General features: G+C 47.4%; 1 protein-coding gene across 4 annotated transcripts in view; it reads left to right on the forward strand.

The window, feature by feature from the left end:
* slc23a1 (solute carrier family 23 member 1) overlaps window positions 1–27,176 on the forward strand; it is a 157,904-nt gene that overhangs the window by 42,859 nt on the left and 87,869 nt on the right. For 3 of the 4 annotated variants that reach the window (XM_085995250.1, XM_085995252.1, XM_085995249.1), the window contains exon 2: window positions 25,612–25,695. In XM_085995250.1, coding sequence (XP_085851376.1) covers window positions 25,612–25,695 — 84 coding nt within the window. Of the gene's footprint in view, window positions 1–14,712; window positions 14,822–25,611; window positions 25,696–27,176 lie in introns of those variants that run through there. The other variant, XM_085995251.1, reaches the window with a different exon arrangement.

The raw sequence follows: 27,176 nt of genomic DNA on the forward strand, positions 1-27,176 counted from the left end.
AGAAGGGAGTGAGGGATGCACAGAGTTGAAGGAATGCAGAGTTCTTGAAAGGTTGTTGGGAGATTACAGATGGTGAGGGGAGAGGCCATGGAGCGATTTGAACATAAGGATGAGAATTTTAAAACCCAGGTGTTGGTGGACCGGGAGCCAATGTTGATCAACGAGCACGGGAGTGATGGGGGAACGGGACTTGGTGCAAGTCGGGTTATGGGCAGCAGAGTTTTGGATCCGCTCAAGTTTATGGAGGGTGGAAGATGGGCCAGGAGACCATTGGAATAGTTGAGTTTGGAGGCAACAAAACCATGGATGAGGGATCCTGTAACGGATAAGCTGAGGCAGGGGTGGAGATGGGTGATTTTACTGACAAGAATATTAATAATATAGACCAGAAGTATCTAAGCTGTTGTCTTTGGGGAAGCATAGATACATAGCAGGGAGACAAAGGCTCCACAGGTTTAAGTTCTGTTAATTTGCAGAATTAAATTGCTAACCGATTTTGGCGTTCTGATTTGGGACATCCACCAGATGAGTTACCAGTTCCAAAAATTGCCCTTGCCAGACCTCCAGGCCCATAAATATAAAGCCAGACAAAGTGGCACATAAATATAAATACAAATGTCTCTGTTGCCTGGGCTGCATGTGACACAAGACTGCAGAGTGGACTCAATTGCTATGAACACTTTTCCTTTTATGGATTTGTGACTCCTGTAGATATTTTCTCGGGTACAGTGGTGTCAGTTGATCCCTTAAGTACTTTTTACTGCCCTGTGTCTACTTTGTACCATAGCAGGACACAGGAGTGTAACGATGAAACCATCGTGTGTTCCAGACCAGATTTCCTTGCCTTACACATGTGTACTCGTTCAATCTCTCTGAAGGCAGACTGAGTTAACACTAGGCAAGATGATGTTTGGTTTGATCTGTAAATTGTTTTATTCCACATTTGGTGAAATATACAAAATGCTGAATATGATGAGATTTAATCAGTATTACTTTTGTTCGTATACTATTACAAAAAATAGAACATGCCAGCATTTTGCTAAAAACATATCTAACACAACTCGCTTCCCAGTCCTTTCAGGTTTTTTTCAAAAAAAGGGGCAGGGAATCCTGAACTGTGACATTGTCCTTTTGAAATCTGGTGAAAAATTGGTTGCATTTTAACTATAACTGTTGCCAAACTGTTTGGGTGGGGGGGGGGGGAGAAAAGAAAATACAGAAATCCCTCTTTTTGGCAACAGGCATCCATGCAAATGATACAGAGACACTTCTATGATGCTAACCTGTTTTTACATCAACTGCCCCATGTGTTAAATATTTGCTAACAATTCAAATTCACTGTCTCCTCTGGTCCTTTTCCAGCTGCTTGAAACCTGCATTAAAAAGACTTAAAACTCAGTAAATGTAAATCCTGCCACATCAAGCAGGAAACCATGGGTGTATAATATTTTGACTGGTGATGACATTTTACTGGGTGGATTTTTAAAAAAAAGTTCTGACGCTTTAATTTTCATGCTGCTTGATTATTTTGCCTTGAGGGCTATGGTTAGACTAGCCTCGTGGATCAATTACCTACCTTGTAAAATATATTAACACTTAAATTGGAGACTACCTTTCATGGGTGGCAGGGCCAGTGCAGTTTTACTCATGGTAAATTTAGTCATCTTGCTGTTCATCATTAGAATTTGTACTGTGATTTGTCAGACCACCTATATACTACAGAAATATACAAACTAATATTCGTGCCATTCATGCATCTGGAAGTCATGCAAAATTTGCTGAGAAGCTCATGGTGGCGGGTCCTATCTTGAAATCATTTTATGAAAGCCATGTGAGGTCTTGCTTTTTTCCCATCATCAAAAACATTTGTAGTAATGTTGCATTTCAGAATAATCCCTAATGCACATCCTTGTTGTTTTGAGCTGCATTGTAGCTGGTTGGGTCAGCGATGAAGAACTTGGAATGTTTTATTTTAATAGGGTAGCCTTTTCACAGCTATATAAAAAGAAAAGTGGCGGTACTAGCAATCCCTGTAACTAGAATTCCTGAGTCACATACAATTATAAAGATGGCATGTTACTGCTCAAATCTTCAGTTTTCTAATGAGTAAATAATGAGATATATGTGAATAATTACGCCTTGTTTTGCTTCACCGGAACATAACACTTGGCAGAGGAATTTATAAATGGATGTCTTGCCAGCATGAGGTAATTGGTGAGGATCGGGTAGTTTGCTTTCTGATGCGCTATCAACAATACCAAAGACTACGAGATGGACTTAAATGAAGTAGGCTTTTATTGACTAAGAACTAGAGCATGCCTCTGCTAGTGAATCCATCCTAAGAGCTCTCGGGGGAAGGGTGGTGAGTCACCTTTATACCCGGGCTTAGGGGTGGAGCCAGGGGCTGAGACATGCCTGGACTTGTACAGGGTTAACAGTGGTTTACCACACAGGCATGTACAGGTTAACAGTGGTTTACCACATTCACCCCTCGTTTAAAAAAAGAGTCCGGCGGGGTGAAGTGTTTCAAAAGGTCGTATACGAAAGTCTCTCCGGGGGTCTTGTCTGCCGTAATGATCTTCGTGGTGCCGGTTGCGGAGGTTCTTTGCCCGCGGCCGCTTCTCGCGTGGGACGGAGCACTGGCGTGTCGTCCTCTCGGGGTAGGGATGGCACCGGCATGTCGTCAGTTCGTGGTAGACACCCCGGTGGTGCATCGTGGGTAGTGGTGGTGGGTGGAGGTAGTGGATGGTGATCGATGGTGTTTCGGGTGGTACCTGAGGGTGCGAGGTCTCGAATTGAGACTGTGTCCTCCCGCCCGTCAGGATACGCCACGTAGACATACTGTGGGTTGGCGTGGAGGCGGTGAACCTTTTCGACCAGGGGGTCCATCTTATGGCTCCTCACGTGTTTCCTGAGCAGGATGGGTCCCGGAGACGTCAGCCATGGCGGTAGTGATGTCCCCGAGGTGGATTTCCTGGGGAAGACGAACATCTTCTCGTGAGGGGTGGCATTTGTGGCAGTACAGAGCAGTGATCGTATGGAATGGAGCGCATCGGGGAGGACATTTTGCCAGCGGAAGATTGGGAGGCCCTTGGATTTTAGGGCGAGCATGGCGGTCTTCCACACCGTTGCGTTCTCCCTCTCTACCTGTCCGTTACCCCGGGGGTTGTAGCTGGTAGTCCTGCTCGTGGCTATGCCCTTCTCGAGCAGGTACTGGCGCAGCTCGTCGCTCATGAATGACGAGCCCCTGTCGCTGTGGATGTAATTGGGGAAGCCAAATATGGCGAACAGGTCGTGGAGGCACCTGATGACTGTGGCGCTGGTCATGTCCGGGCAGGGGATGGCGAAGGGGAAACGGGAGTACTCGTCAATAATATTGAGGAAGTACGTGTTGCGGTCAGAGGAGGGAAGGGGCCCCTTGAAATCGACGCTGAGACGTTCGAAGGCTTTAATCAGGTGTGCCCTGTCTGGCCTATAAAAATGCGGTTTGCATTCGGCGCAGACCTGGCAGTTCCTGGTCATGGTCCTGACCTCCTCGATGGAGTAAGGCAGGTTGCGAGCTTTAATAAAGTGGAAGAACCTGGTGACCCCTGGGTGGCAGAGATCATTGTGGAGGGTCCGTAGCCTATCGACTTGTGCGTTGGCACATGTCCCACAGGATAGGGCGTCTGGGGGCTCATTAAGTTTCCCGGGCCGGTATAAGATATCGTAGTTGTAGGTGGATAACTCGATCCTCCACCGCAATATCTTATCATTTTTGATTTTCCCCCTTTGTCTGTTGTTAAACATGAATGCTACTGACCGTTGGTCAGTGAGCAGGGTGAAATGTTTACCGGCCAGGTAATGTCTCCAGTGCCGTACAGCCTCCACTATCGCCTGGGCCTCCTTCTCGACTGAGGAGTGTCGAATTTCGGGGCCCTGGAGGGTCCGTGAAAAGAAGGCCACGGGTCTCCCCGCCTGGTTAAGGGTTGCGGCTAGGGCGAAGTCGGATGCATCGCTCTCCACTTGGAAAGGGATGGACTCATCCACTGCGTGCATTGTGGCCTTCGCAATGTCCTCTTTTATGAGGGTGAAGGCCGCACGGGCCTCTGCCGTCAGGGGGAAGGAGGTTGACTTGATGAGGGGCCGGGCTTTGTCCGCATAGTTTGGCACCCACTGGGCGTAGTAAGAGAAGAATCCTAGGCATCTCTTCAGGGCTTTTAGGCAGTGGGGGGGGGGGTAGTTCCAGGAGGGGGCACATTCGGTCGGGGTCGGGGCCGATGACTCCGTTTTCCACCACGCAGCCAAGAACAGCGAGGCGTGCGGTGCGGAACATACATTTTTCTCTGTTGTATGTCAGATTCAGCCGTTGGGCCGTACGGAGGAATTTTTCTAGGTTGGCGTCGTGGTCCTGCCGGTCATGGCCGCAGATGGTGACGTTGTCTAGATAGGGGAAGGTGGCCTGCAGCGCGTTCTGGTCAACCATCCGGTCCATCTCCCTTTGGAAGACCGAGACCCCGTTGGTGACGCCGAAGGGGGCTCGGAGGAAGTGGTAGAGGCGACCGTCAGCCTCGAAGGCCGTGTACTGGCGGTCCTCAGGCCTGATGGGGAGCTGATGGTATGCCGACTTCAGATCAATCGTCGAGAATACCCGGTATTATGCTATCTGGTTGACCATGTCAGATATGCGGGGAAGTGGGTATGCGTCTAATTGCGTGGATCGATTGATCGTCTGGCTGTAATCAATAACCAGGCGCTGTTTTTCGCCGGTCTTTACTACCACCACTTGGGCTCGCCATGGGCTGGTGCTGCCCTCGATAATCCCTTCCCTCAGGAGTCTTTGTACTTCTGATTTAATAAAGCTCCTATCCCCGGCACTGTACCGCCTGCTTTTAGTAGCAATTGGCTTGCAGTCTTTGGCGAGGTTAGCGAACAACGGGGGGGGTTTGACCTTCAAGGTGGACAGGCTGCATACTTTGTGCGGCGCCATGTTTAAATTCTGCTGGCTGCAGACTGTAAGTGGGGGCAGGGGCCCGCCATATGCCATCGTGACGCTCTCCAGATGGCACTGGAAGTCTAATCCTAGCAGTACGGGAGCGCAGAGCTGTGGCAGGATGAGGAATTTAAACTCTCTGTACTCCACACCGTTCACTGTCAGAGTCGCTACACAGTAGCCGCCGACGTCCGCCGTATGGGCTTTGAGGCCATAAAGACCTGGTGGCGTGTGCGCATAACCGATAGGGAGTAGCGTCGCACCGTGTCGGGGTGGATGAAGCTCTCCGTGCTTCCGCAGTCGAAAAGGCAATTTGTGGCATGGCCATTTACCTTTACGTTCATCATGGACCTGGCTAGTTGATGGGGCCTAGATTGGTCCAGGGTGATGGAGGCCATCGTCGAGGTCGGTGGGTCGCTGTAGTATTCGCCCGCACCGAGGGCCTGGTCCCGAGATGGTGTCCAAGATGGCGGCTCCCCCTCAGCTGGTGGGGTCCAAAATGGCGGCCTGTACGGTTCACACACGGCGCTGCTGGAATTGGGGGTCGATTTCACCTTGCACACTCTCGCGTAGTGGCCTTTCTTGCCGCATTTGGAGCAGGTCGCGTCCTTTGCTGGGCATTGCTGTCTGGGGTGCTTGGCCTGGCCGCAGAAGTAGCATTTCTGGCCTCTGGTCATTGCAGCTGTAGTTGGGCTACTGGCGGCTTGTGGCCTTACCGGGTCCCAAGATGGCTGCTCCCGTGGCATCCACGTGGCCATCCGGTCAGGGGGGTAGGCGTCCATGTTCTGGAGGGCCACGTCTAACGAGTTAGCGAGGGCCACCGTCTTCTGCAGGTCGAGCCCCCTCTGTTCCAGCAGCCTCTGCCGAGTATAGTTGGACCTGATGCCGGCTACGTAGGCGTCTCGGATCAGGTCTTCCGTGCATTCCTTGGCCGTCACCGCTTTGCAATTACAGTCCCGGCCGAGGACTCTCAGTGTCAGTAAATATTCAGCGCCCGATTCCCCGGGGCGCTGTTTTCGGGTAGCCAGGAGGTGTCTGGCGTAGACCTCGTTAACGGGCCTCACGTATTGTTCCTTTAGCGTCGCGATGGCGGCCGCGTAAGTAGTGCCGTCTCAGATGATCGAGTAGACTCGGTGGCTCACCTGTGAGTTCAAGACAAGCCGTTTCGCGTCATCTGTAGTGACAGTAGTGCTGGAGGCCTCCAGGAAGGCTTCGAAACAGCTCAGCCAGTGTTCAAAGTTATTGGCTGCATCTGCTGCTTGAGGATCCAGGTCTAAACGTTCCGGCTTCAAGATTTGCTCCATGTTGAAAATTAGTCAATAAAATTGATGCGCTATCAACAATACCAAAGACTACGAGATGGACTTAAATGAAGTAGGCTTTTATTGACTAAGAACTAGAGCATGCCTCTGCTAGTGAATCCATCCTAAGAGCTCTCGGGGGAAGGGTGGTGAGTCACCTTTATACCCGGGCTTAGGGGTGGAGCCAGGGGCTGAGACATGCCTGGACTTGTACAGGGTTAACAGTGGTTTACCACACAGGCATGTACAGGTTAACGGTGGTTTACCACACTTTCTATCTCAAGTAACTTGACAACAGTTGCAAGAGACTTGCCGCGAAATTGGTCTCCGTAGCGCCTCTTTTTTGGCGCTACGGGTGCCGTATGGTGTCCGCACCATGCGTGCACTTCTGGTGCGTGCTGTGCCAGACAGCATTTTGGTGAGGTCATTAGCATGGGTGTTGGGAGTGTGCGCCAGAAGTACGCAGAGTAGCCAGATCGTGACGTCAGTGTGTTCTGCTGATTTGGCGCCTGCATTGCCATTTTCACCCTCCAACATTCCAGCTAATGCCCTCCCTTAAAGACACACAGCTGAATATGCATTCAACAGCAGGAAGGATGCCCTACCAGTGCTATTTAAAGGGATCATCAACTGCTTTAGGTTAGTTGCTGAGTTTTTGGTGGTTTGATGTCTTAGTTGAAGTTGCTGAAGTCTCCAGGGAGTGGTGTAGCCGGTTACTTCAAGGCTTCTACTCAGACCAGTTGTTCCCAGACATGGGTGCAGTAGTTTGTATCCACCTTGTCCTGCAAGAGAGAGGGAAGTGTGTCAGTGCATGTGGTGCAATGTGTTTGGGTGATGTGCCTGATGGTTGAATAGCTGGCAGTGTGTGCACGATGTGGCTTGCAGCAGTGCTAAGTGTATAAGGGTGAGGTGAAGGTATGAGTCGTGATTGATGGAGATTGTTGGTAGGTGAGTGAAGGGAGGGTGGTGAATTGAGCAGTATCTGAGCCTAGTGGTTGAGTTGTAAGGACATGGCATTTGAAGATTAATTCACTGACCCATACCACTCTTGTGAGGTCATTAAATTTCTTACAGCACTGCATGCAGGTCCTCTGGGCTACACTGCTGGCATTGACCATGACCGCTATCTGCTCCAATTTCCTTCTCGGTTTGTCTGGAGGACCCCCTGGCCCCCTATGGATAGAGGACACCTTTCTTCCTGTCCAGTGCCTGCACCAAGGCCTCCATTGCTGAGTCAGAATCTTGAAAACCACTCTCTCCCCTGTTGTGCCTTTTTAGTACGTCGTCTTCCTGCTCAGAATGTCTTCCCCAGCACCTGCTCCAGCCAGAATGCACTTCCCCTTGAAGAGGTGCAGGCTGGCTTTAAGTCGTGATCGCCTCGCATGAACTTGGGGCCCCTGCTGAGATGTACAGCCACACAGCGCAGTGAGCACTAGGCTGCACGCTACTATCATTGAAATTAGCAGGCAGCACGAAGTTTATGTCCTGCCTGCTTCGGAATCGACTGACGCGGTCTAAACGAGATATTTTCACCCGTTTTTGGGGGCTATCTAATTTAGCCCCCACTGATTGATTGATTGTTCGGAACAAAAAATACCAAAAACTTCGAAGCTGTACATCCACAGAGGAGGAATGTGTCCAGAGGAAACTGCTTGCTGCATGGTTACCAACATTACAGAGAGAGCAGACACAATCGGGACTCCGATTAGTGATCACCTGGTCAAACATTTATTTGCAACAGTTTTTAAAGAGAAAGGAGAAATCACAGCCCATGGAACAATGGGCTATATATTTTGTGGTCAGCGGTGAACAGACGGCGCCATTCGTTTATTGCACTTGCCCATAGAATTTCTATGGGATTTTGCACTGGAACTTGCTGTAAATTAGAGAGCCAAAAAGTGCAACGCCCTCTACAGAGCATCTGGGACCTGTGAACAGGCCAAGCAACTGTGTATCTCCTGAACCAATCAAATGGAAGAATCATTGATGAGCGGCGCAGAGTCTGAAATGGGAAGTGTCATTTAGAATATTTAATTCAATGTCACATTGGGTACAGAAAGCAAAATAAAAGAGGGAAAGACAGATTGGATTGCGAGAGATAATTAAATCTGATGGAATGAGACTCCACTTGTTAAAATTAATTTTCAGTTCCAGAGAGGTTGTTTGACAGTAATTAAGACTTATCACTGCCATTAAAAAAAAAAGTACTTACACTGGCATAGACAAGCCCTAACTTTTTTGACAAGTTTTAGTGTGCATGTATCTGGTAAGTATATCAACCTCACGTCGTTCCATGTATTTTAATGATGAGTCTCTCCGTGAAATACTGTTAGCACGCAGCTTCTGGAGGAGCAGGGCAACCAAGATAGTAATTTCATGATTAACAAAATTTAACTGCACGTGTGCGGTCGCTGAAAGTTATTGTACGATTTACAAATTAATAACCGTAAGCGCTGTTAGCCTCACTGTTATTTAATGCAAAATCTGGCCCAATATTGACATTACATCAGGGAAATATTAATTAAAAAATCCAGAAATACCAGTACAGCTTGAGTTCAGAGACAGCCTGTTGTGTGGGAATGCTGCTGTGGAGCATCTGCTCAATGAAGTGTAACAGACCAAAACAACAGGTTGTGTAAAGGTGGACAAATGAGTACTTTAATGAATGATGTAACTCTGAGGACATTAGTAAACCATCGCTTTAATTAACCATTCAATTGCCAACAGGTATGTGGAAATTTCCTGTGTTCAGCTTGTTGACTGTCAAATTTAATGGGCCAAAAATTGCGGTTGGCATCGTACCTCCGGGGTACACTGCCGACCTGCGAAAAGAATACACAACCGCCTGATGGTGGTCCTCCTGCGTAAACTTGTGCACTGACGCTGTGAGTAGGAGGGCAGCGTATTGGCCCACGGATCCCAGGGGCACAGTCTGTGCGGAAGTGTACCTGGGATCACGTGGGCCTGGTCCTCCAATCAGAACACAGATTGTCTTTCTTTCATTTAAATTATTACATTACTTCATTACTACAGCCTTTAAAATACATACAGATTTAGCTTTTATTGTGGGAATCCAATTCATTACTCAGAATTCCCACTTCTAAACAAATATGGTGCACTGTGCAGAAAGTTATGAAATTTAAACTTTATTTAAAAAAAAAAAAACCTGCAGCTTTAACATACACTAGGATTGCTTCTCATTAAAAGTTTTAATAAAATTTTTTTTTCCTCATTTCGGGTATCCCCTTGTACCGATGCAGACAGGCCCTGTGTCTGTTCGCACCAGCCATAAAATTTCTGTAATCAATTGCTGGGCAAATAGCCCAACTCTGTGCCAGCAGAGAATTAGGTTTTCAGATGCAGAGCGAATGGCCTGTCAACTCGTACTACTTAAAGCTGGCCTGCGCCTCTTAAAGGGGAGGTTCATTATGACTGGTATAGGTGCTGGGAATCACTCTCCAAGTGAATCTGGAATGGGAGAGTGTGGGCACCAAGGTATTTGGACACTACACTGGTGTCCTTGATTGAAGAGGTGGAACGGAGGAGAGATGTCATGTATCCTCTGGGGCAGGAGGCCCTCCAGGCACTTGATCAGAGGCAGTGACGAGAGATGGTTGCAAAGTCAGGAGTATAGCTCCAAGAACATGGATGCAGTGCAGAAAGAATTTAATGATCTCTCACGAGTGGTCAAGTTCAGTGATTTCACCTTTAAATGCACCACTAGCCTCAGCCATTGCTTAATTCACCACATTCCCAACACTCTCACCTACTAACAATCTCTATCAATCAGTACTCATACCTAACATCCATATGCTTCACCTCACCCTCATGCTTAACACTGTTGCAAGTCTGAAACCCACATCTCTCAGCTTGCACACGCTGGCAGCTATTCAACCATGACAGCCACATCACCTAAACATATTGTACGACATTCACTGACACAGGAGCACAACCAGAGGCAGCAGGAACTTACCAGAGAGGGTGGGGAGGTGCATCTGCATGTTCTAACCTCCATGGAGGAGATGGTGTTGGCCTTTATGGGAAGGACCACCGGCGGGGCTGAAGCCATTGAAGATGAGGTTATCCGCTTACCTAATCCTCCTTCTCTCATCCCACTTCTCCCTCGGCTCACAATCTCTTATGACTTGCAAGCTGCTGATGGTGTAAGCATGCACTTCTTACTTTCTCCTCTCCCTTCACCACAACTGTACACTTGTCCCTTTTTCCTTTCAGATACCCAAGAACTGCAACCTGCCCAGTCAGTGGAGGAAGAGCAAAGACAGTGAAGGTGTAGACACACCATCACGCGATCTCACCGTCTCAGCCACCAGCTGGGATATTGACACTGTGCATAATTTAGAGGATAGGATAGCGGTGGGATCTGCATGTGGTGAGACACTGGGCACAAGTGCACTGTAGCCAGGAAAGGGGGAAAGGAGAGCCCAGCTGCCAGCTCACCGGAGGGAGAGGTTGCACACTAGTCCTGCTGCAGAGGACGCTGATGATGACTTCGATGGGTCAGGCTACAGAAGAAGGCTGATGGGTGCACGCACCCAAATGCTTGGTGCAATGGGAAGTCTTCCAGAAGGCTTGGGCTCAATGTCGAGGAGCATAGAGGAGTCCGGCACTGACTTGGCACAGGGCTTTGCACAGAGCATGGAATGGTGGTCACATCCATCAGCACACTGGAACCCACCATCATGCAGCATCTGATGGCTGATGTCTCGGCTTCCATTGCAGCACAAGCAGCACCCACCCAACGTCTGGGTGCCATAGTGGAAGCTGAGACTGGAGTCATGCAATCTCCGCTTGCTGCCATGGAAGCGCACACTGCTGGAAACCACTGTTCAAAGGAGCTTCCAGGGCATCACACCACTCTGGCAATCTGCTCTCCAACTGTATACTAGGAATTCTAAAGCACTACACTGGGAGAGTGGTAGTGGTTCTATTAAGTATGAACCTGCTGTCCCTTCAGAATGACAACATTTGTGCTGCCACTCCGCCAGTGCCCATGCTGTTGCCCGTTAGCCAGCCATCCCAGACTGCTACAGTCCAGGCCAATATGGTGCAGTCTGCAGCTGGGCCTTCTAGGCCCAGAGCTGCTCGGTCGTCCTCCAAGGCCATCTGCAGACCTCTCCACTGAGGTCAACAGCCTTCCACCAGCCATGCTGTAGCCACTAGGAAGCACATTGTAGGAACACTGGGGCATGCAAAGAGACACAGAAGCGATACTAAGGGAATGCACAAGGGTGATTTTTTTTTGTATGCACTATGGCATGATTTAATTTATAAATTTGGATTGGAATATATATTTTATGTTTGCATTGTGGGAAAGGGGCCGATGTGATGGTCAGAGACCGGGATGGTAAGGAGTGCGGGACTGTTGGTGAATGGGAATTGGGGTTGAAGTTACTGGTATTGCTCCCTAATTATTTCTTCATTTAGAACCTGGGCAGAAAGGGGCTGTCTACACTGTAGCCTCCTTTCTTCCTCCTCCCCCTGCTCCTGCTCCTCTGCTTCTTGCCTGATAGGTGGTAGTAAAGACTGTTCCCTCATGATGGCAAGGTTGTACAGCATACCACGACAAATCTTGATCTGCTCAGCTGAATACTGCAGGGCTTCTCCAGAGCGGTCCAGGCAGTGGAATCGTTGCTTTGGGATGCCAATGGTCTGGTCTGGTCTGCGCTCAGATTTCTTGTGGCAGCATAGCTCTGGTTGTATGCCTGTTGTGTGCGTGGGTTGCGGACGCGAGTCATGAGCCATGTCATCCGCAGATAAACCCTTGTTGCCCAGTAGCCACCCTTTGGTTTGCTGTGGTAGTTGAAATACAGCTGGCACAGAGGACTGCCACAGAATGAATGCCCGTGATTGCTGCTAGGAAAGGGGGCAGTGACCTGCATGATGCATTGCCTGTGGTCACACGCAATGTTCCCTTTAAGCTGCAGGGCCGCACAGCGCTTTGAAGGTCCCGTGCAGCCGGTGAGCTGGCTTTTAAATCGCAAACCAGCGGAATTTCCAGTGGAATTTTGAAAGGCCCGTGCAGCTCGTTAAAGGGGCCGCGTGTGCCAAAAATAAAATTAGAGGAAACATTGGTCACACACCAGCTGCACGTTGAGTGAGTGGAATCCCTTTTCCAGTTTAGGTACATAGAGTTGATATGAGGCACATACAAAGCAATGTGCATGCAGCCAATAGCACCCTGCGCCATGGGGAGGCCTGCAGTCCTTGCAAACCCTCGTGATCGCTCCACTTGCTCCTCCCTGGCAAGAGGGAAGGAGCTGAAGTGGTCTTCCTTTGCATAGAGAGCCTCAATGACATCCCTTGTGCAGCAGTGCACTGCAAACTGAGATGTAGCTTATCACCAGCAGCAGCTTGGCAGGAGCCAGACACACACCCATTCAGAGCCACAGTCACCTTGACAGCCACAGGCAATGCGGCCCTTGCCTTGCTGTGAGATTGGAGTTGTGGCTGTAGCGGGTGGCAAATTTCGGTGATGACCTCTGTCTTGCAGCTGGCAAAGGGTTTCCCAGTGCAGCCTCCTCCTGCAGTGGGCCTAGAATATGAAGGAATCCATGGCAGCTATCCAGATAGCAAGAAATCACATGTTGCGTGTTGATCATGAACTAGCTGAGCATTGAGTGAAATCCTTTCCTGTTCAGTAAACTGATGGCATTTTGGAATGTGGGTGCAGTTAATGAGTCCTTGTACTTGGGGAAATTCTGTCACTCTTAAATCTCAATCAACAGTCCTCTCATGCTGATGAACAATGTTTTGAGGGATGGTTATGAACTAGCCAAACAAACAGTGCATCAATTAATTGTTTAATGCAGCATTGTACAGCTGATTGGTTGGTTGATCTGGCAAATGTCCTCTGATAAAGGCTTAAATGACATTGTGGCATAAAAGTTGAGGCTTGTAGAATGTGGAAGTTGGCCCCAGGTCCAAGACGTGAATGTGACGCAATTCCTGTATACTCTCCCTAGTGCAATGTAACTCATTGCTGAGGTGGAGATAGGAGTTCCTTGCTCACTGGATGTGGGTGTGTGGTGGCCTGATGAACCTGTTCTAGATGCATTCTTTCTCTTCCCCTTCATAACATGGACATGGGGAATTCCCTATACAAGCACCATTGTGTCCTGGGCTGAATATGTAAAGGTGCTAACAAGGAAACCAGATGGCAAAGGAAACCATGCTAAACCCTGCATTAACTTTCAATTGGAAAAGGCACAAAAAACACTGAGTATTGAGCAGCAAAGTTACAGGAAATAATTCCCAACATGGTTAACTTTAACTACCTGATGGCAGCTGCTTAGCAACAGTGAGCAACTTTGTTTTACATATACTGACATTCAATTGGAGAGGCAGACCAGAATGACACTGGGAACTTCACTGGTTTGTTGAGTATTAAATATAATTTGCATATGGCAGCTACTGTGGGCTGCTGACGGCTCAACAGGAGGATAATTACACTAGGATTTTTGAGTAAGGCTTTGGAGCAACACCTCCCCGTTCCACTTTCATCTTGCAGCAATTCAAAAGCACCTGAAATCAGGTGGCTGAAAAGAGGAAAATCGAGGAGAACCGGGTCCTAATAGGATAGGGTTTGATCACTTTATTTGGCAGTGGAGATTTTTTTTTCTCCTTTTTTAAATAAAGGAAAACTTAATCACTGAAATTATCAGTGGGGGGAGGACTCTCTGACACCTCTGCAGGTGCCTCAACTAGTAGATAACAGAAAAGGTAGGCGGCTAGGGTTTAGGAGTCTGCTTATCCTTTTCACTAAATAGCCACTAAGATACATGGCTGCAGACGAGGTTAACCTGCGCATTGATTTTTATCTCATCCTTTTGGGTAAGTGCTTGACATTTACTTGGCTGAATGGAGGTCATGTTGCTCTTTGATCTGGTGCTCAGCCATGCTTTTGAAAGCGTTTTTTATTTACCTACTAGCATAAGTCTAATCTTTTTGATTTATTAAATTGACAATGATGTATACAATATATATGCCACCAAATTATGGGTGTGTCTGTTTTCTGCCTGTCCTATTCCTCTTTTCTGACATCTTCTCATGTTAAAATCAAGACCATTCAAAATGTTGTTTTCTTTCCCAATTATTTATGTTTGCTTTCACATAGACTAGGTATGATCAAGTGATTCGTATTGTGGAAGTGTGTATGGTGAGTATAAATTAACCAGCTGAAGTGAGATGGTGTATTTTAACATACCGTACTCATGCTGGCTGGGTTAATACAATAATTAGTTACAGATGGAAGACCAGTTGGCAACATCAACTCCTTTCCATTGAGTCTGTAAACCTTACACTCTCATGACCACTGACTTGGTCTGAGTTAATATATGAAGAACTGCTGGTTAAAGTTCAGAGGTTCAACCGAGAAGTTAATTTTTTACCAAAAGAAAAATGCCTTTTTCAACATGGAGTGAAGTACATTAGTGGTTCTTGTAGCACTGTTGTTTTGGGGTTTCTTACGCACCTAGTGTGTCAATAAGGTGGTGGTCCGGAGCATGCCAGAATGAAGGACATTTTAAAGGTAATATACTTCATCTCTTGGGTACATTGTTTTAAACAACCAATTGAAACTGGATTTGTTTTTATTGAAATAAGTAATACCTGCCAAAATAGGTAGCTGTAGGAAATCCATCTTGTTTTGAAATAGTGAAATGAAAAGGTCATGAAGTGGAACCTAAGCAATAATTTTGTTTCTTTTCTGCTTTCACTGTCGATCACTGCACTCTGGAAATTTGAATTGGAATCCTGATCTATAACTTGCAGGTCACATTATCTGGATTCCTCTGGGACAGTGCTAAGTCTATTTCAGAGAAAGATTTAAGAAAAAGAACAGCAGTGTTTTTTTTAAAAATGTTTTCAATGATTTGCTTGAATATTTAAATATTGCTAGTACATTTGAATTTTCTATTTATTTTATCATCGGGCAATATCCTCAATTTTTGTATTTTCTGTATCTGCAGTTAGCTATAATATGCATTATCAATAAAGAATAATAACCATTAATCATTTTACCAGAGACTTTTAATCCACAATTTCAATTTTATTTATACAAATACTTTTGTTTATAGTGAACACCAAAGATCAATGTTTGATATTTAACTCCTTCATTAATTCTGTCAAAGTATTCAGGAAAACCAAGTACTTTATTGAATGCTTCGCCATAATGCTTGTTAGTTTAGTTTGTTCCTGGAAGACGGTTGTGCAAATTTATTTTACTCCTGCAGGAGTTGTGGTTTGGTTGGTACCTAATTCCATCTCTAACGAGCTTCCCAAGAATCTGATGTTTTTGGGAAATGGTGGAGTGCGAGGCTAGCACGTGTTGGGAGCTGAAATTGACATAGCTACATAATACTGCATTGCAGGACCACCTTAAACTTGCAGAACTGTGGTGTGGTAAACCACTGTTATACCTGTCTGTATGTGTATGTGTATTCCACTAGGTACAGGTCTGGACATGCCTCGGCTGACTCCTCCCACTATTTCAGGTATATAAGTGACTACCTCCCAGTCCCTTAGTATTCTGGACGGGTCGACCACTCGAGACAAGACCTTCATTCTTTAGTTAATAAAAGCCTGGTTGTTACTCGCTTAACCTCAGTCTTTTGAGTAATTGATGGCGCATCAATTTTATTAACTAAATTTTTTATAATGGAGAAGATCCTCACACTAGCATGCCTGGACCTGGACAGTCGGGAAGCGGACGCTTCCACCAAGTTTGCTCACTGGCTCATGTGCTTCGAGACATTCCTGACTGCCTCCACTGCGGTCGTAATGGATGCGGACAAACTGTCTGTCCTGATCTCCAAGGTGAACCACCGAGTGTACTCAGTCATCCGGGACGCGACCTCGTACACAGCCGCCCTCCAGCTCCTCAAGACCCAGTACACGCACCCTGTGAACGAAGTATACGCCAGGCACCTTCTGGGGAGTCGCAAGCAACAACCTGGGGAATCGACTGAGGAATACCTCCAAGCACTGTCCGTGCTTGGCCGGGCCTGTGGGTGTAAGGTGGTAACGCCCGCTAAGTACACGGAGGAACTGATCCGGGATGCCTTCGTAGCGGGCCACAGGTCCAACTACACCCGACAGCGACTGCTGGAGCAGAGTGACCTCACCCTCGACAAAGCCTCCGAAATCGCACCAACGCTGGACGCAGCCTACCGGGGCATGGAAGCCTACTCCTCTGCACCGTGGACGCCGCGGGGAACGACAACCTGGGACACGGTAGGACAGCCCCATAGCACCGTGCCACCCCAGCCACAGCCCAACAACGGCCCAACTACCGCAGCAGTGTCCCAAAGCCAGACAGCAGTATCCCGAGGCCAGAAATGCTACTTCTGTGGCCAGGCCAAACACCCCAGAGCGCGCTGCCCGGCGAAGAATGCGACCTGCTCGGGCTGCGGGAAAAAGGGACACTACGCCAGCGTCTGCAAGGCCAAAGCCACCCCGAACGCCAGCAGTGCCGCGTGTGGGCCATGTGAGCCGCCATCTTGGGCCCCCAACAGCGCCGCGTGTGGGCCGTGCGGGCTGCCATCTTGGGCCTCCCCAGCCATGTGCGAACCACCGCAGCAGCAGCCATCTTGGACGACTCCAGCCACATGGGAATCATGGACGCCGCCATCTTGGACACCAGCCGGGACGCAGCAGACCGCCAACCCCCCCCCCCCCCATCTGATACCCGCAGCGACACACCGACCCCTACGCTGGCCTCTGTTACGCTGGACCAAACGAGACCGCACCAACTAGCTCGGTCCAAAATGGACGTTAAGGTAAACGGCCATGCAATAAACTGCCTTTTTGACTCCGGGAGCACAGAGAGCTTCATCCACCCCGACACGGTGCGGCGTTGCTCTCTCCCAGTCCTGCCTACGCACCAGCGGATTTCTATGGCCTCCGAGTCCCAGTCAGCGGACATTGGCGGCTACTGCGTGGTGACACTAGTAGTAGACGGGACTGTGTTCAATAATATTAAATTCCTGGTCCTGCCCGACCTCTGCGCTGCCGTCCTACTGGGGTTGGATTTCCAGTGCCACCTCAAAAGCGTTACGCTGGCGTACGGTGGCCCCCTCCCCCCACTCACAGTCCGCAGCCAGCAGCCTCCAAATTGCCCGCCGCGCACCAGATGCAACCTCTCCACACTCAGATTCCCACCCCCACCACTGTTTGCTAACCTCACCCCCGACTGTAAGCCCATCGCCACAAAGAGCAGGCGATACAGTGCCGAGGACAGGGTTTTCATCAAAACCGAAGTGGAGCGGCTCCTGAAGGAGGGGATTATTGAGGGCAGCTCCAGCCCCTGGCGAGCCCAGGTTGTGGTTGTTAAGACCGGTGAGAAACAACGCCTGGTCATCGACTACAGCCAAACAATAAACCGCTACACCCTGCTGGACGCCTACCCACTCCCCCGCATAGCTGACATGGTCAACCAGATCGCGCAGTACCGCGTCTTTTCGACCATTGACCTGAAATCAGCGTACCACCAGCTCCCCATCCGCCCTAAAGACCGCCAGTATACTGCTTTTGAGGCAAACGGCTGCCTCTATCACTTCCTTAGGGTTCCCTTCGGCGTTACCAACGGGGTCTCCATCTTCCAAAGGGAGATGGACCGGATGGTCGATCAAAACGCGCTGCAGGCCACTTTCCCTTACCTAGACAATGTGACCATCTGCCGCCATGACTTGCAGGACCATGACGCAAACCTCGAGAAATTCCTCCGCACCGCCCAACTCCTGAACCTGACATGTAACAAGGAGAAGTGCATATTCCGCACAGACCGCCTCGCCATCCTTGGCTGTGTTGTGGAACACGGGGTCATCGGTCCCGACCCGGACCGGATGCGTCCCCTTATGGAACTCCCACTGCCCCACTGCCTAAAAGCTCTGAAGAGGTGCCTAGGGTTTTTTTCCTACTACGCTCAGTGGGTCCCCTACTATGCAGACAAAGCCCGTCCGCTGATCAAAACCACCTCTTTTCCCCTGATGGCAGAGGCCCGCTTGGCCTTCCACCGTATCAAGGAGGACATTGCCAAAGCCACCATGCACGCAGTGGACAAATCCATCCCCTTCCAGGTGGAAAGCGATGCGTCCGACTTCGCTCTGGCCGCCACCCTTAATCAGGCGGGGAGACCTGTGGCATTCTTCTCACGAACCCTCCAGGGCCCGGAGACCAGACACTCCGCGGTCGAGGAGGCCCAGGCTATTGTGGAGGCTGTGCGTCATTGGAGGCACTACCTGGCCGGAAAACGATTTACCCTGCTCACTGACCAGCGTTCAGTTGCTTTTATGTTCAACAACAAGCAGAGGGGCAAAATCAAAAATGACAAGATCTTGAGGTGGAGAATCGAACTTTCCACCTACAATTACGAGATCTTGTACCGGCCTGGGAAGCTCAATGAACCCCCAGATGCCCTATCGCGTGGCACCTGCGCCAGCACGCAGATTGATAGGCTGAGGGCCCTCCACAATGACCTCTGCCACCCAGGGGTCACCAGGTTCTTCCACTTCATCAAGGCCCGCAACCTGCCTTACTCCATCGAGGAGGTCAGGACCATGACCAAGAACTGCCAAGTCTGCGCTGAGTGCAAACCGCACTTTTATAGACCAGACAGAGCCCACCTGATAAAAGTCGAACGCCTGAGCGTCGATTTTAAAGGGCCTCTCCCCTCCTCCGACCGCAATGTGTACTTCCTCAACATCATTGATGAGTACTCCCGTTTCCCGTTCGCTATCCCCTGCCTGGACATGACCAGTGCCACGGTCATTAAATCTCTGAACAGCCTCTTCACCCTGTTCGGTTTCCCCAGCTATATCCATAGCGACCGGGGCTCATCGTTTATGAGCGACGAACTCTGCCAGTACCTGCTCGCTAGGGGTATAGCCACAAGCAGGACCACCAGTTACAACCCCCGGGGGAACGGACAGATGGAAAGAGAGAATGCAACAGTTTGGAAGGCCGCCCTACTAGCCTTAAAGTCTAGGGGCCTTCCGACCTCCCGCTGGCAGGAGGTGCTCCCCGATGCGCTCCACTCTATTCAGTCACTGCTCTGCACTGCCACCAATGCCACCCCTCATGAGAAAATGTTTGTCTTCCCAAGGAAGTCCACATCGGGGACATTGTTACCGCCATGGCTGACGTCCCCAGGGCCGGTACTACTGAGAAGACACGTGAGGGCCAATAAAATGGACCCCCTGGTCGAGAGGGTCGACCTCCTCCATGCCAACCCCCAGTACGCTTACATTGCGTACCCGGACGGGCGGGAGGACACAGTCTCCATACGAGACCTCGCACCCTCGGGGACCGCTGTAACCCACTACCCATTACCACCCCCCCCCCCCCCCCCCACGACCCGATATCCAACCCCAGCAGCCGGCTCGCCTTGGACCGTCACCCACGAGGACTACACTCCAGGGCCCCAGCCTACACGGGACGGGACGCGACGCCGGAAGCTCCACCACCCCTGCCGTCGCCACGTCGATCACAGCGGCAGACAAGCCCTCCGGAGAGACTCCAATACACAAACTTTTAAATACACTTCACCCCGCCGGACTCATTTTTAAACAAGGGGTGAATGTGGTAAACCACTGTTATACCTGTCTGTATGTGTATGTGTATTCCACTAGGTACAGGTCTGGACATGCCTCGGCTGACTCCTCCCACTATTCCAGGTATATAAGTGACTACCTCCCAGTCCCTTAGTATTCTGGACGGGTCGACCACTCGAGACAAGACCTTCATTCTTTAGTTAATAAAAGCCTGGTTGTTACTCGCTTAACCTCAGTCTTTTGAGTAATTGATGGTTTGTTCCTGGAAGTCGGTTGTGCAAATTTATTTTACTCCTGCAGGAGTTGTGGTTTGGTTGGTACCTAATTCCATCTCTTAACGAGCTTCCCAAGAATCTGATGTTTTTGGGAAATGGTGGAGTGCGAGGCTAGCACATGTTGGGAGCTGAAATTGACATAGCTCCATAATACTGCATTGCAGGACCACCTTAAACTTGCAGAACTGTGGTTAGAAAGCCACTAAGATGTGGTCTGAACAGACAAAAGTCTAACAAATGCCTGAATAAATTCAGTATTTGGGGGGGGGGTACAACACCCATTTAGACCTAAGTAAATAAAGAGAAGTGGAAAAAGTTAGCAGTTGCAGTAGCTTTTCCTTGGTTATTTAGCAGGAAGACAACTAAAACTCTCAGGCAGTTATATAATCATGGTCTATCTCAACACTCTTTTTCCTTCTTGCTACCTGACGACTGGGGGCACATCTGCTCATTCACAAATGATAGCCTGATCTTACAATAATCATCTAGTAATGATCCAAGATGAGAGAGGGTTGTTGATCAGTTTTTTGGGGGAAGGAAAGGAAAGCTTGAAGTGGGAGGTACACTTATTGTACAGTTATACTGCCCATTTTTCACCACTGTGAACCAATTTCTATGCTGCAGCAATGTGACATAGAAACATAGAAGATAGGAGCAGGAGTAGGCCATTCGGCCCCTCGAGCCTGCTCCGCCATTCAATGCGATCATGGCTGATCATCCAAATTCAGTACCCAGTCCCTGCTTTCTCCCCATACCCCTTGATCCCTTTAGCCTTGAGAAATATATCCAACTCCTTCTTGAATATATTTAACGAATTGGCCTCAACTGCCTTCTGTGGTAGAGAATTCCACAGGTTCACCACTCTGGGTGAAGAAATTCCTCCTCATTTCTATCCTAAATGGCCTACCCCTAATCCTTAGACTGTGACCCCTGGTTCTGGACTCCCCGACCATCGGGAACATCCTTCCAGCATCTAGTCTGTCTAGTCCTGTTAGAATTTTATAAGTTTAAATGAGATCCCCTCTCATTCTTCTAAACTCCAGCGAGTATAAGCCCAATCGACCCAAACTCTCCTCATACGTCATTCCTGCCATCCCAGGTATCAGTCTGGTGAATCTTTGCTGCACTCTCTCCATGGCAAGAACATCCTTCCTCAGATAAGGCGACCAAAACTGCACACAATACTCAAGATGTGGTCTCGCTAAGGCCCTGTACAACTGCAGCAAGACATCCTTGTTCATGTACTCAAACCCTCTCGCTACGAAGGCCAGCATACCATTTGCCTTCTTAACCGTCTGCTGCACCTGCATGCTTACCTTCAGCGACTGGTGCACAAGGACACCCAGGTCTCATTGCACTTCCCCCTTCTCCCAATCTATTGCCATTTAGATAATAATCTGCCTTCCTGTTTTTGCTACCAAAGTGGATAACCTCACATTTATCCACGTTATATTGCATCTGCCATGCTTCTGTCCAATCACCCAACCTGTCAAAATCATCCTGGAGTTTCTTGGCATCCTCCTCACAGCACACACGCCCACCCAGCTTTGTGTCGCCTGCAAATTTGGAGATATTACATCTAGTTCCCTTGTCTAGATCATGAATATATATTGTGAATAGCTGGGGTCCAAGGACCAATCCCTGCGGTACCCCACTAGTCACTGCCTGCCACTCGGAAAAAGACCCGTTTATTCCAACTCTTTGCTTTCTGTCTGTCAACCAGTTCTCTATCCAAGTCAGTACCTTGCCCCCAATCCCATGTGCCTTAATTTTACATGCTAATCTCTTATGCGGGACCTTATCGAAAGCCTTCTGAAAGTCCAAATGCACCACATCCACTGGTTCTCCCTTATCTATTTTATACATCCTCAAAAAATTCCAGTATATTAGTCAAGCACGATTTACCCTTTGTAAATCCATGTTGACTTTGTCCGATCCTGTCACTGTTTTCCAAGTGCTCTGCTATTGCATCTTTTAAAATGGACTCTAGCATTTTCCCCACTACCGATGTCAGGCTTACCGGTCTGTAATTCCCCGTTTTCTCTCTACCACCTTTTTTGAATAATGGGGTAACATTAGCTACCCTCCAATCCATGGGTACTGTTCCAACATTCGATGGAATCTGGAAGATGACCAGCAATGCATCTACTATTTCTAGGGCCACTTCCTTAAGTACCCTAGGATGTAGATTATCAGGCCCTGGGGATTTATCAGCCTTCAATCCCATCAATTTCCTTAACACCATTTCCCTACAAATACTGATTTCTTTCAGTTTCTCCCTTTCATCAGACCCTATGTTCCTCGACATCTCTGGGAGGTTATTTGTGTCCTCCTTTGTGAAGACAGAACCAAAATATATATTTAATTGGTCTGCCATTTCTTCGTTCCCCATTATAATTTCCCCTGATTCTGACTGCAAGGGACCTACGCTTGACTTCACCAATCTTTTTCTCTTCACATATCTATAAAAGCTTTTACAGTCAGTTTTTATGTTCCCTGCAAGCTTATTCTCATTCTATTTTCCCCTTCTTAATTAATCCCTTTGTCCTCCTTTGTTGAATCCTAAACTGCTCCCAATCCTCAGGTTTACTGCTTTTTCTGCAGTGAAAACTGGCATCAGTTTGGCATTTGGAACTGGGTGTCTCCATCTTGAGAGAGTCTTACACCATTTCAGTTTTGAACTGCAAAAGTCTTGCACCCTTTGGCTGTAAGATCACAACCGGCGCAAGTCTAAAAGCTTTAAAGCTTTTATAAGAGCTGGGGGTGTGTGGGGGGGGGGTAGTGAAATTTGGTTGTTTAGCACCTCCAGTGGGTGCTAGGAACTCAGCACCCGAGCGCGGCGATTTTATTGCCGCTCGCGAAATTGACCAGTCATTTTGCAGCGGTGTTAAACACTACCGCCAAGATCTCCTGCACCCGCAGAACATGATGTTAGTCGAGCGTGTAGTGCCCCGGACCGGATATTGAGTTGCGCCCCCTTCCTTGGCATCTGCTACTAGAAATGACAGATAAAGGGGAACGTTTTCAAGTCGGGAAGGGGCTGGGGGAGTGCTATTTAAAGGCGGGCGCTTCCTGCCTTTTCTTGTCGGCAAAATTTTTGGTACACGCAGGTTGAGAGGGAGAGACAGCCTAAGGAGTTTTGGCCCTCAGCACCACTTTTGAGGTTCCTAAGCGCCGAGCTCTTTCCCTGGGCCTATCCATTAGTGCATCCAACACAATTGCTTTTGAGGTCTCTCCAGGCAGAGATTCAAGGCTGCAATGAGCAGGGTGTGGCTGGCCAGCAAGATGGCTGCTCCCCTTAAGAACTGGAGTGTCAGTGTGTCTGGCTTCCATGGTAACTGATATTGCATGAGCTTCGTTAGCGTTCTGAGGTAGCGCCTCGCTCCCCAACGTTTGCGCCTTGTGAGAGGTGTGTAGCGCATGATTTAGCGCTTGTTGGGGTAAAAGAGAAGTCTTCCCTCCTCTCAAGCGGACCCCCTGAGATAAGGGGTCGACTCTTGCCCTATAGCAACCACAAATTCACCAGACGGACACCTTTGATAAGTTTCACGATCTTTATTCATGCATATGCAGGGGTAAAATCTCAGTCTCATCCCAGAGAAAGGATTCTTCCCCCGAGTATCAAATACGTACAGCAATTATACCCTAACTTGAGGCGTGCACCCCCTTCTATGCTCATTGATTGGTCTACAGAATCATGCTTTGAGAATCTGTATGTCCTGTCTTAAGCAAGGACAAAAGACCAGCTTATTAGCTTTACAGTTCCTGTTTTGTCTAGGTCCTACATTCCTAAGCAAGGATAGGAGACAAACTTATCAGCTTCTAGTTTCCACTAATTTTAATTTTAAGAAGTTATAGTTTCTTCTAACTTTAATTCTAAAGTAATTTTTGTCCCCTTACAGCGCTCAAATCACCTGCAGGGGGGATAGAGGCAAATTTTGCAGTCGGAGGCGATAATTAGCGCCGAGCGCTAAAATTTGCATCTGGCCAATATTGGTGCCCTAAAATGGGTGATGCCCAATTTTTTCCCCCCAGGTGACTTGAACCACAAGTAAGTTTCTAATATTGGAAAAGAGCCGAACGTCCCATCGACTCTTTTATGGCAGGAATTTGATCAGTAAGTAAAAGCTCATGAGTAGTTTATTTTCAAACAATGCTTGCATAGATCGCTGCTTTCCTTTGGTTATAAAATTGTGTGACGATGCCAGTGTCATATATTGATTCACTAGCACTGCTCTAAAATTGGGTGCCTATGTTAAACATAATGGCTCAAAAATTGCGGTCGGCGGCGTAGCTGAGGAGTACGCCACTGACCTACGAAAAAAATACGAACTTATCTCGTGCGAGGCCCAGAGCAGAGACTTCCTCTTCAGCACTGCAGAGTTGTGCGTAGCGTATGACATCACGACGGCCGGGAGCGCAGCGTACAGCCTGTGCGTAAAGGAAGATACGCCCACAGAAACTTCTCTGTCTCTTCCATTGAAATTACATTTTAAATACTTTTCATTAAACTGGTACTTGGACTTATTTCATATCAGCATTTTCTTTTTTTTTCATCCAAACTCTCAATTTATTAGTCCTATGTATACAACTTCCTGTTTTGATACTCAGTAAAGGTCTAACAATGTTTTATATCTCCTATAAGTAACTTTGTTGAAATTCAAAAAGAAATTTGCAGCCATATATTTAATGTTAATTTTCAGGATTATAATATTATTCAGACCTCATTTTGACTGGTAATAGATAAATCTATTTTCCTTGTTATAAATGTATTATATTGTTTGTTCATTTTTTGAGTTGAAAGGACAGAATTGTTCACTGAAACCTGATAGACGTTCACTTTATTTAACTTTCGTATTCAACTTCCCATGTAATTAAAATGAAACTCGACCGACAAAAAATGTTTCCACCACCAAAATGTACACAATATGCATACATCGATCTTTTTACCAACTGTAAAATTTTCGGCCGTAATTGGTGGGTAGTTAGCCCAACTCTGCGCCAGTAATTAGTATTTCCCTGTCGGTGCAGATCATCTGTCCAGGCGTACCTTGACAGATTGCAAGTTTGGGATTTAGCACATGCGCATGCAGAAATCCCATACTCTGAGTACGCCATTATATCCACCACAAAATCTACCCAATTGATATTTGATGTTGGGGTAGTTTATCTGGGGACCACATCTATCTAATTTAGAATACACTTGTAGAAATGTGAGTGGGGATGTCCCAAAGCTTGTAATGATGGCTCATCCTTTTAGGATTTAGTTACTACATGTACCATTGCAATGAATTGCTATTGAAGATTCTTTCGTGGGCAAATTATAAACAAGGGTCATATTTTTTTTTTAATGTAGAAAAATTGTGGAGGCCATTTATTGCACAGCAGTCACATGATACAAAAAACCTGCATATTGAAAGCTGTTTTGCGTTGTATTTATATATACTTTCTTTGCTGAATCTATATCTATATCCTGTTTAAATTCTCTGAACCAGAATGGGATTCCCGGCCTTGCTTATGAAGAGATGCCTGAAATCAGCATGCCTGTTGATGAAAGAATTCAAAATAAAAGTGATGTGGTAAGATGCAAACTTGATTTAATATTTAATGATGCTCTGGTAATCATAGAATCTTACAGCACAGAATGAGGATATTCGGTCCATTGTGCATGTGCCAGCTCTTTGAAAGAGCCGTTCAATTTAGCCCCACACCACAGCTTTTACCCCATTACCCTGCAAATTAGTTCTTGAGTACTTGTCCAATTGTCTTTTCAAAGTTTCTATGGAATCTGATTCTACCACCCTTTCAAGTAGTGTGTTCCAGATTCTAACAACTCTCTGTGTGGAAAAAAATTCCCCTCTAGTTCTTTTGCCAATTATTTTAAATCTATGACCTTTGGTTACCAATCCACTTGCCAGAGGAAACAGTTTCTCCCTACTTGCTCTATCAAAATCCTCATAATTTTGAATACCTCTATTAGGTCTCTCCTTAACCTTCACTGCTCTAAGGCGAACAGTCTCGGCTTCTCCAATCTCTCAAAGTAACTGAAGGCCCTTATCCCTAGTAAACCTTCTCTGTACCCTCTCCAAGGCCTTGACATCCTCCTAAAGTGTGGCGCCCAGAATTGTATGTAAAATCCCAGCTGAGGCCTAAAGAGTGATTTGTAAAGGTTTAGCATTACTTCCTTGTTTTTGTATTCAATCCCCCTATTTACGAAGCCAAGTATCCCAAACACGTTCTTAACCACCTTATCAACTTGTCCTACCACCTTCAAAGATTTGTGAATATGCATCCCTAGGACCCTCTGCTCTTGCCTCCCCCTGGCAATATAGTACCATTTGGATTATACTGCCTCTCCATGTTGTTTCTCCCAAAGTGCATCACTTCCCACTTATCTGCATTAAATTGTATTTGCATGTGTCTGCCCATTTCACCAGTCTGTCTATGTCCTCCTGAAGTCTGTGACTATCCTGCTAACTATTTACTACGTTGGCAGGTTTTGTATCATTTGCAAACTTCAAAATTGTACTCTTATACCCAAGTACAGGCCATTTATATATATAATATATATATGAGCAGAGTAGCTCAAGTCAGAAAGGTAGTGAATTTCAAGTGTATTCAAGATAGTTTTCTGGAGCAATATGTTCTAGATCCAACAAGAGGGCAGGCCATACTAGATTGAGTAATTAGCCAGGCTAAAGAATATTTATCTACCAGTGATCATAATATGATTAAATTCAATATTGGGCTTGAAAAGGAAAAAGCTTGAAAAGGGAAAAACTTAACAGTTACTGAGATTCTAGAGTTTGGTAACGCTAACTTTAATGTAATGAGACAGAAACTGATGAGGACAAACTGGTCAAGACTGTTATCTGGTAAAAGTACAGAGGAACAGTGGGAGGTGTTCAAAAAAGAATCTGGCTTCATACAGGATCAATATAAATACCCCGAAAGGGAAAGAGCTCCACTTGCCAAATAAAATAGCCATGGTTGACAAGAGATGAGAGAACCTAAAACTAAAGGAAGAGCATATAATAGTGCAAAGAATAGTGTAAATTTA

The sequence above is a fragment of the Somniosus microcephalus genome, chromosome 8 (assembly GCF_052327205.1).
Source record: "Somniosus microcephalus isolate GS21.2 chromosome 8, FLI_Smic_1.0, whole genome shotgun sequence".
In the NCBI taxonomy this organism is placed as follows: domain Eukaryota; kingdom Metazoa; phylum Chordata; class Chondrichthyes; order Squaliformes; family Somniosidae; genus Somniosus; species Somniosus microcephalus.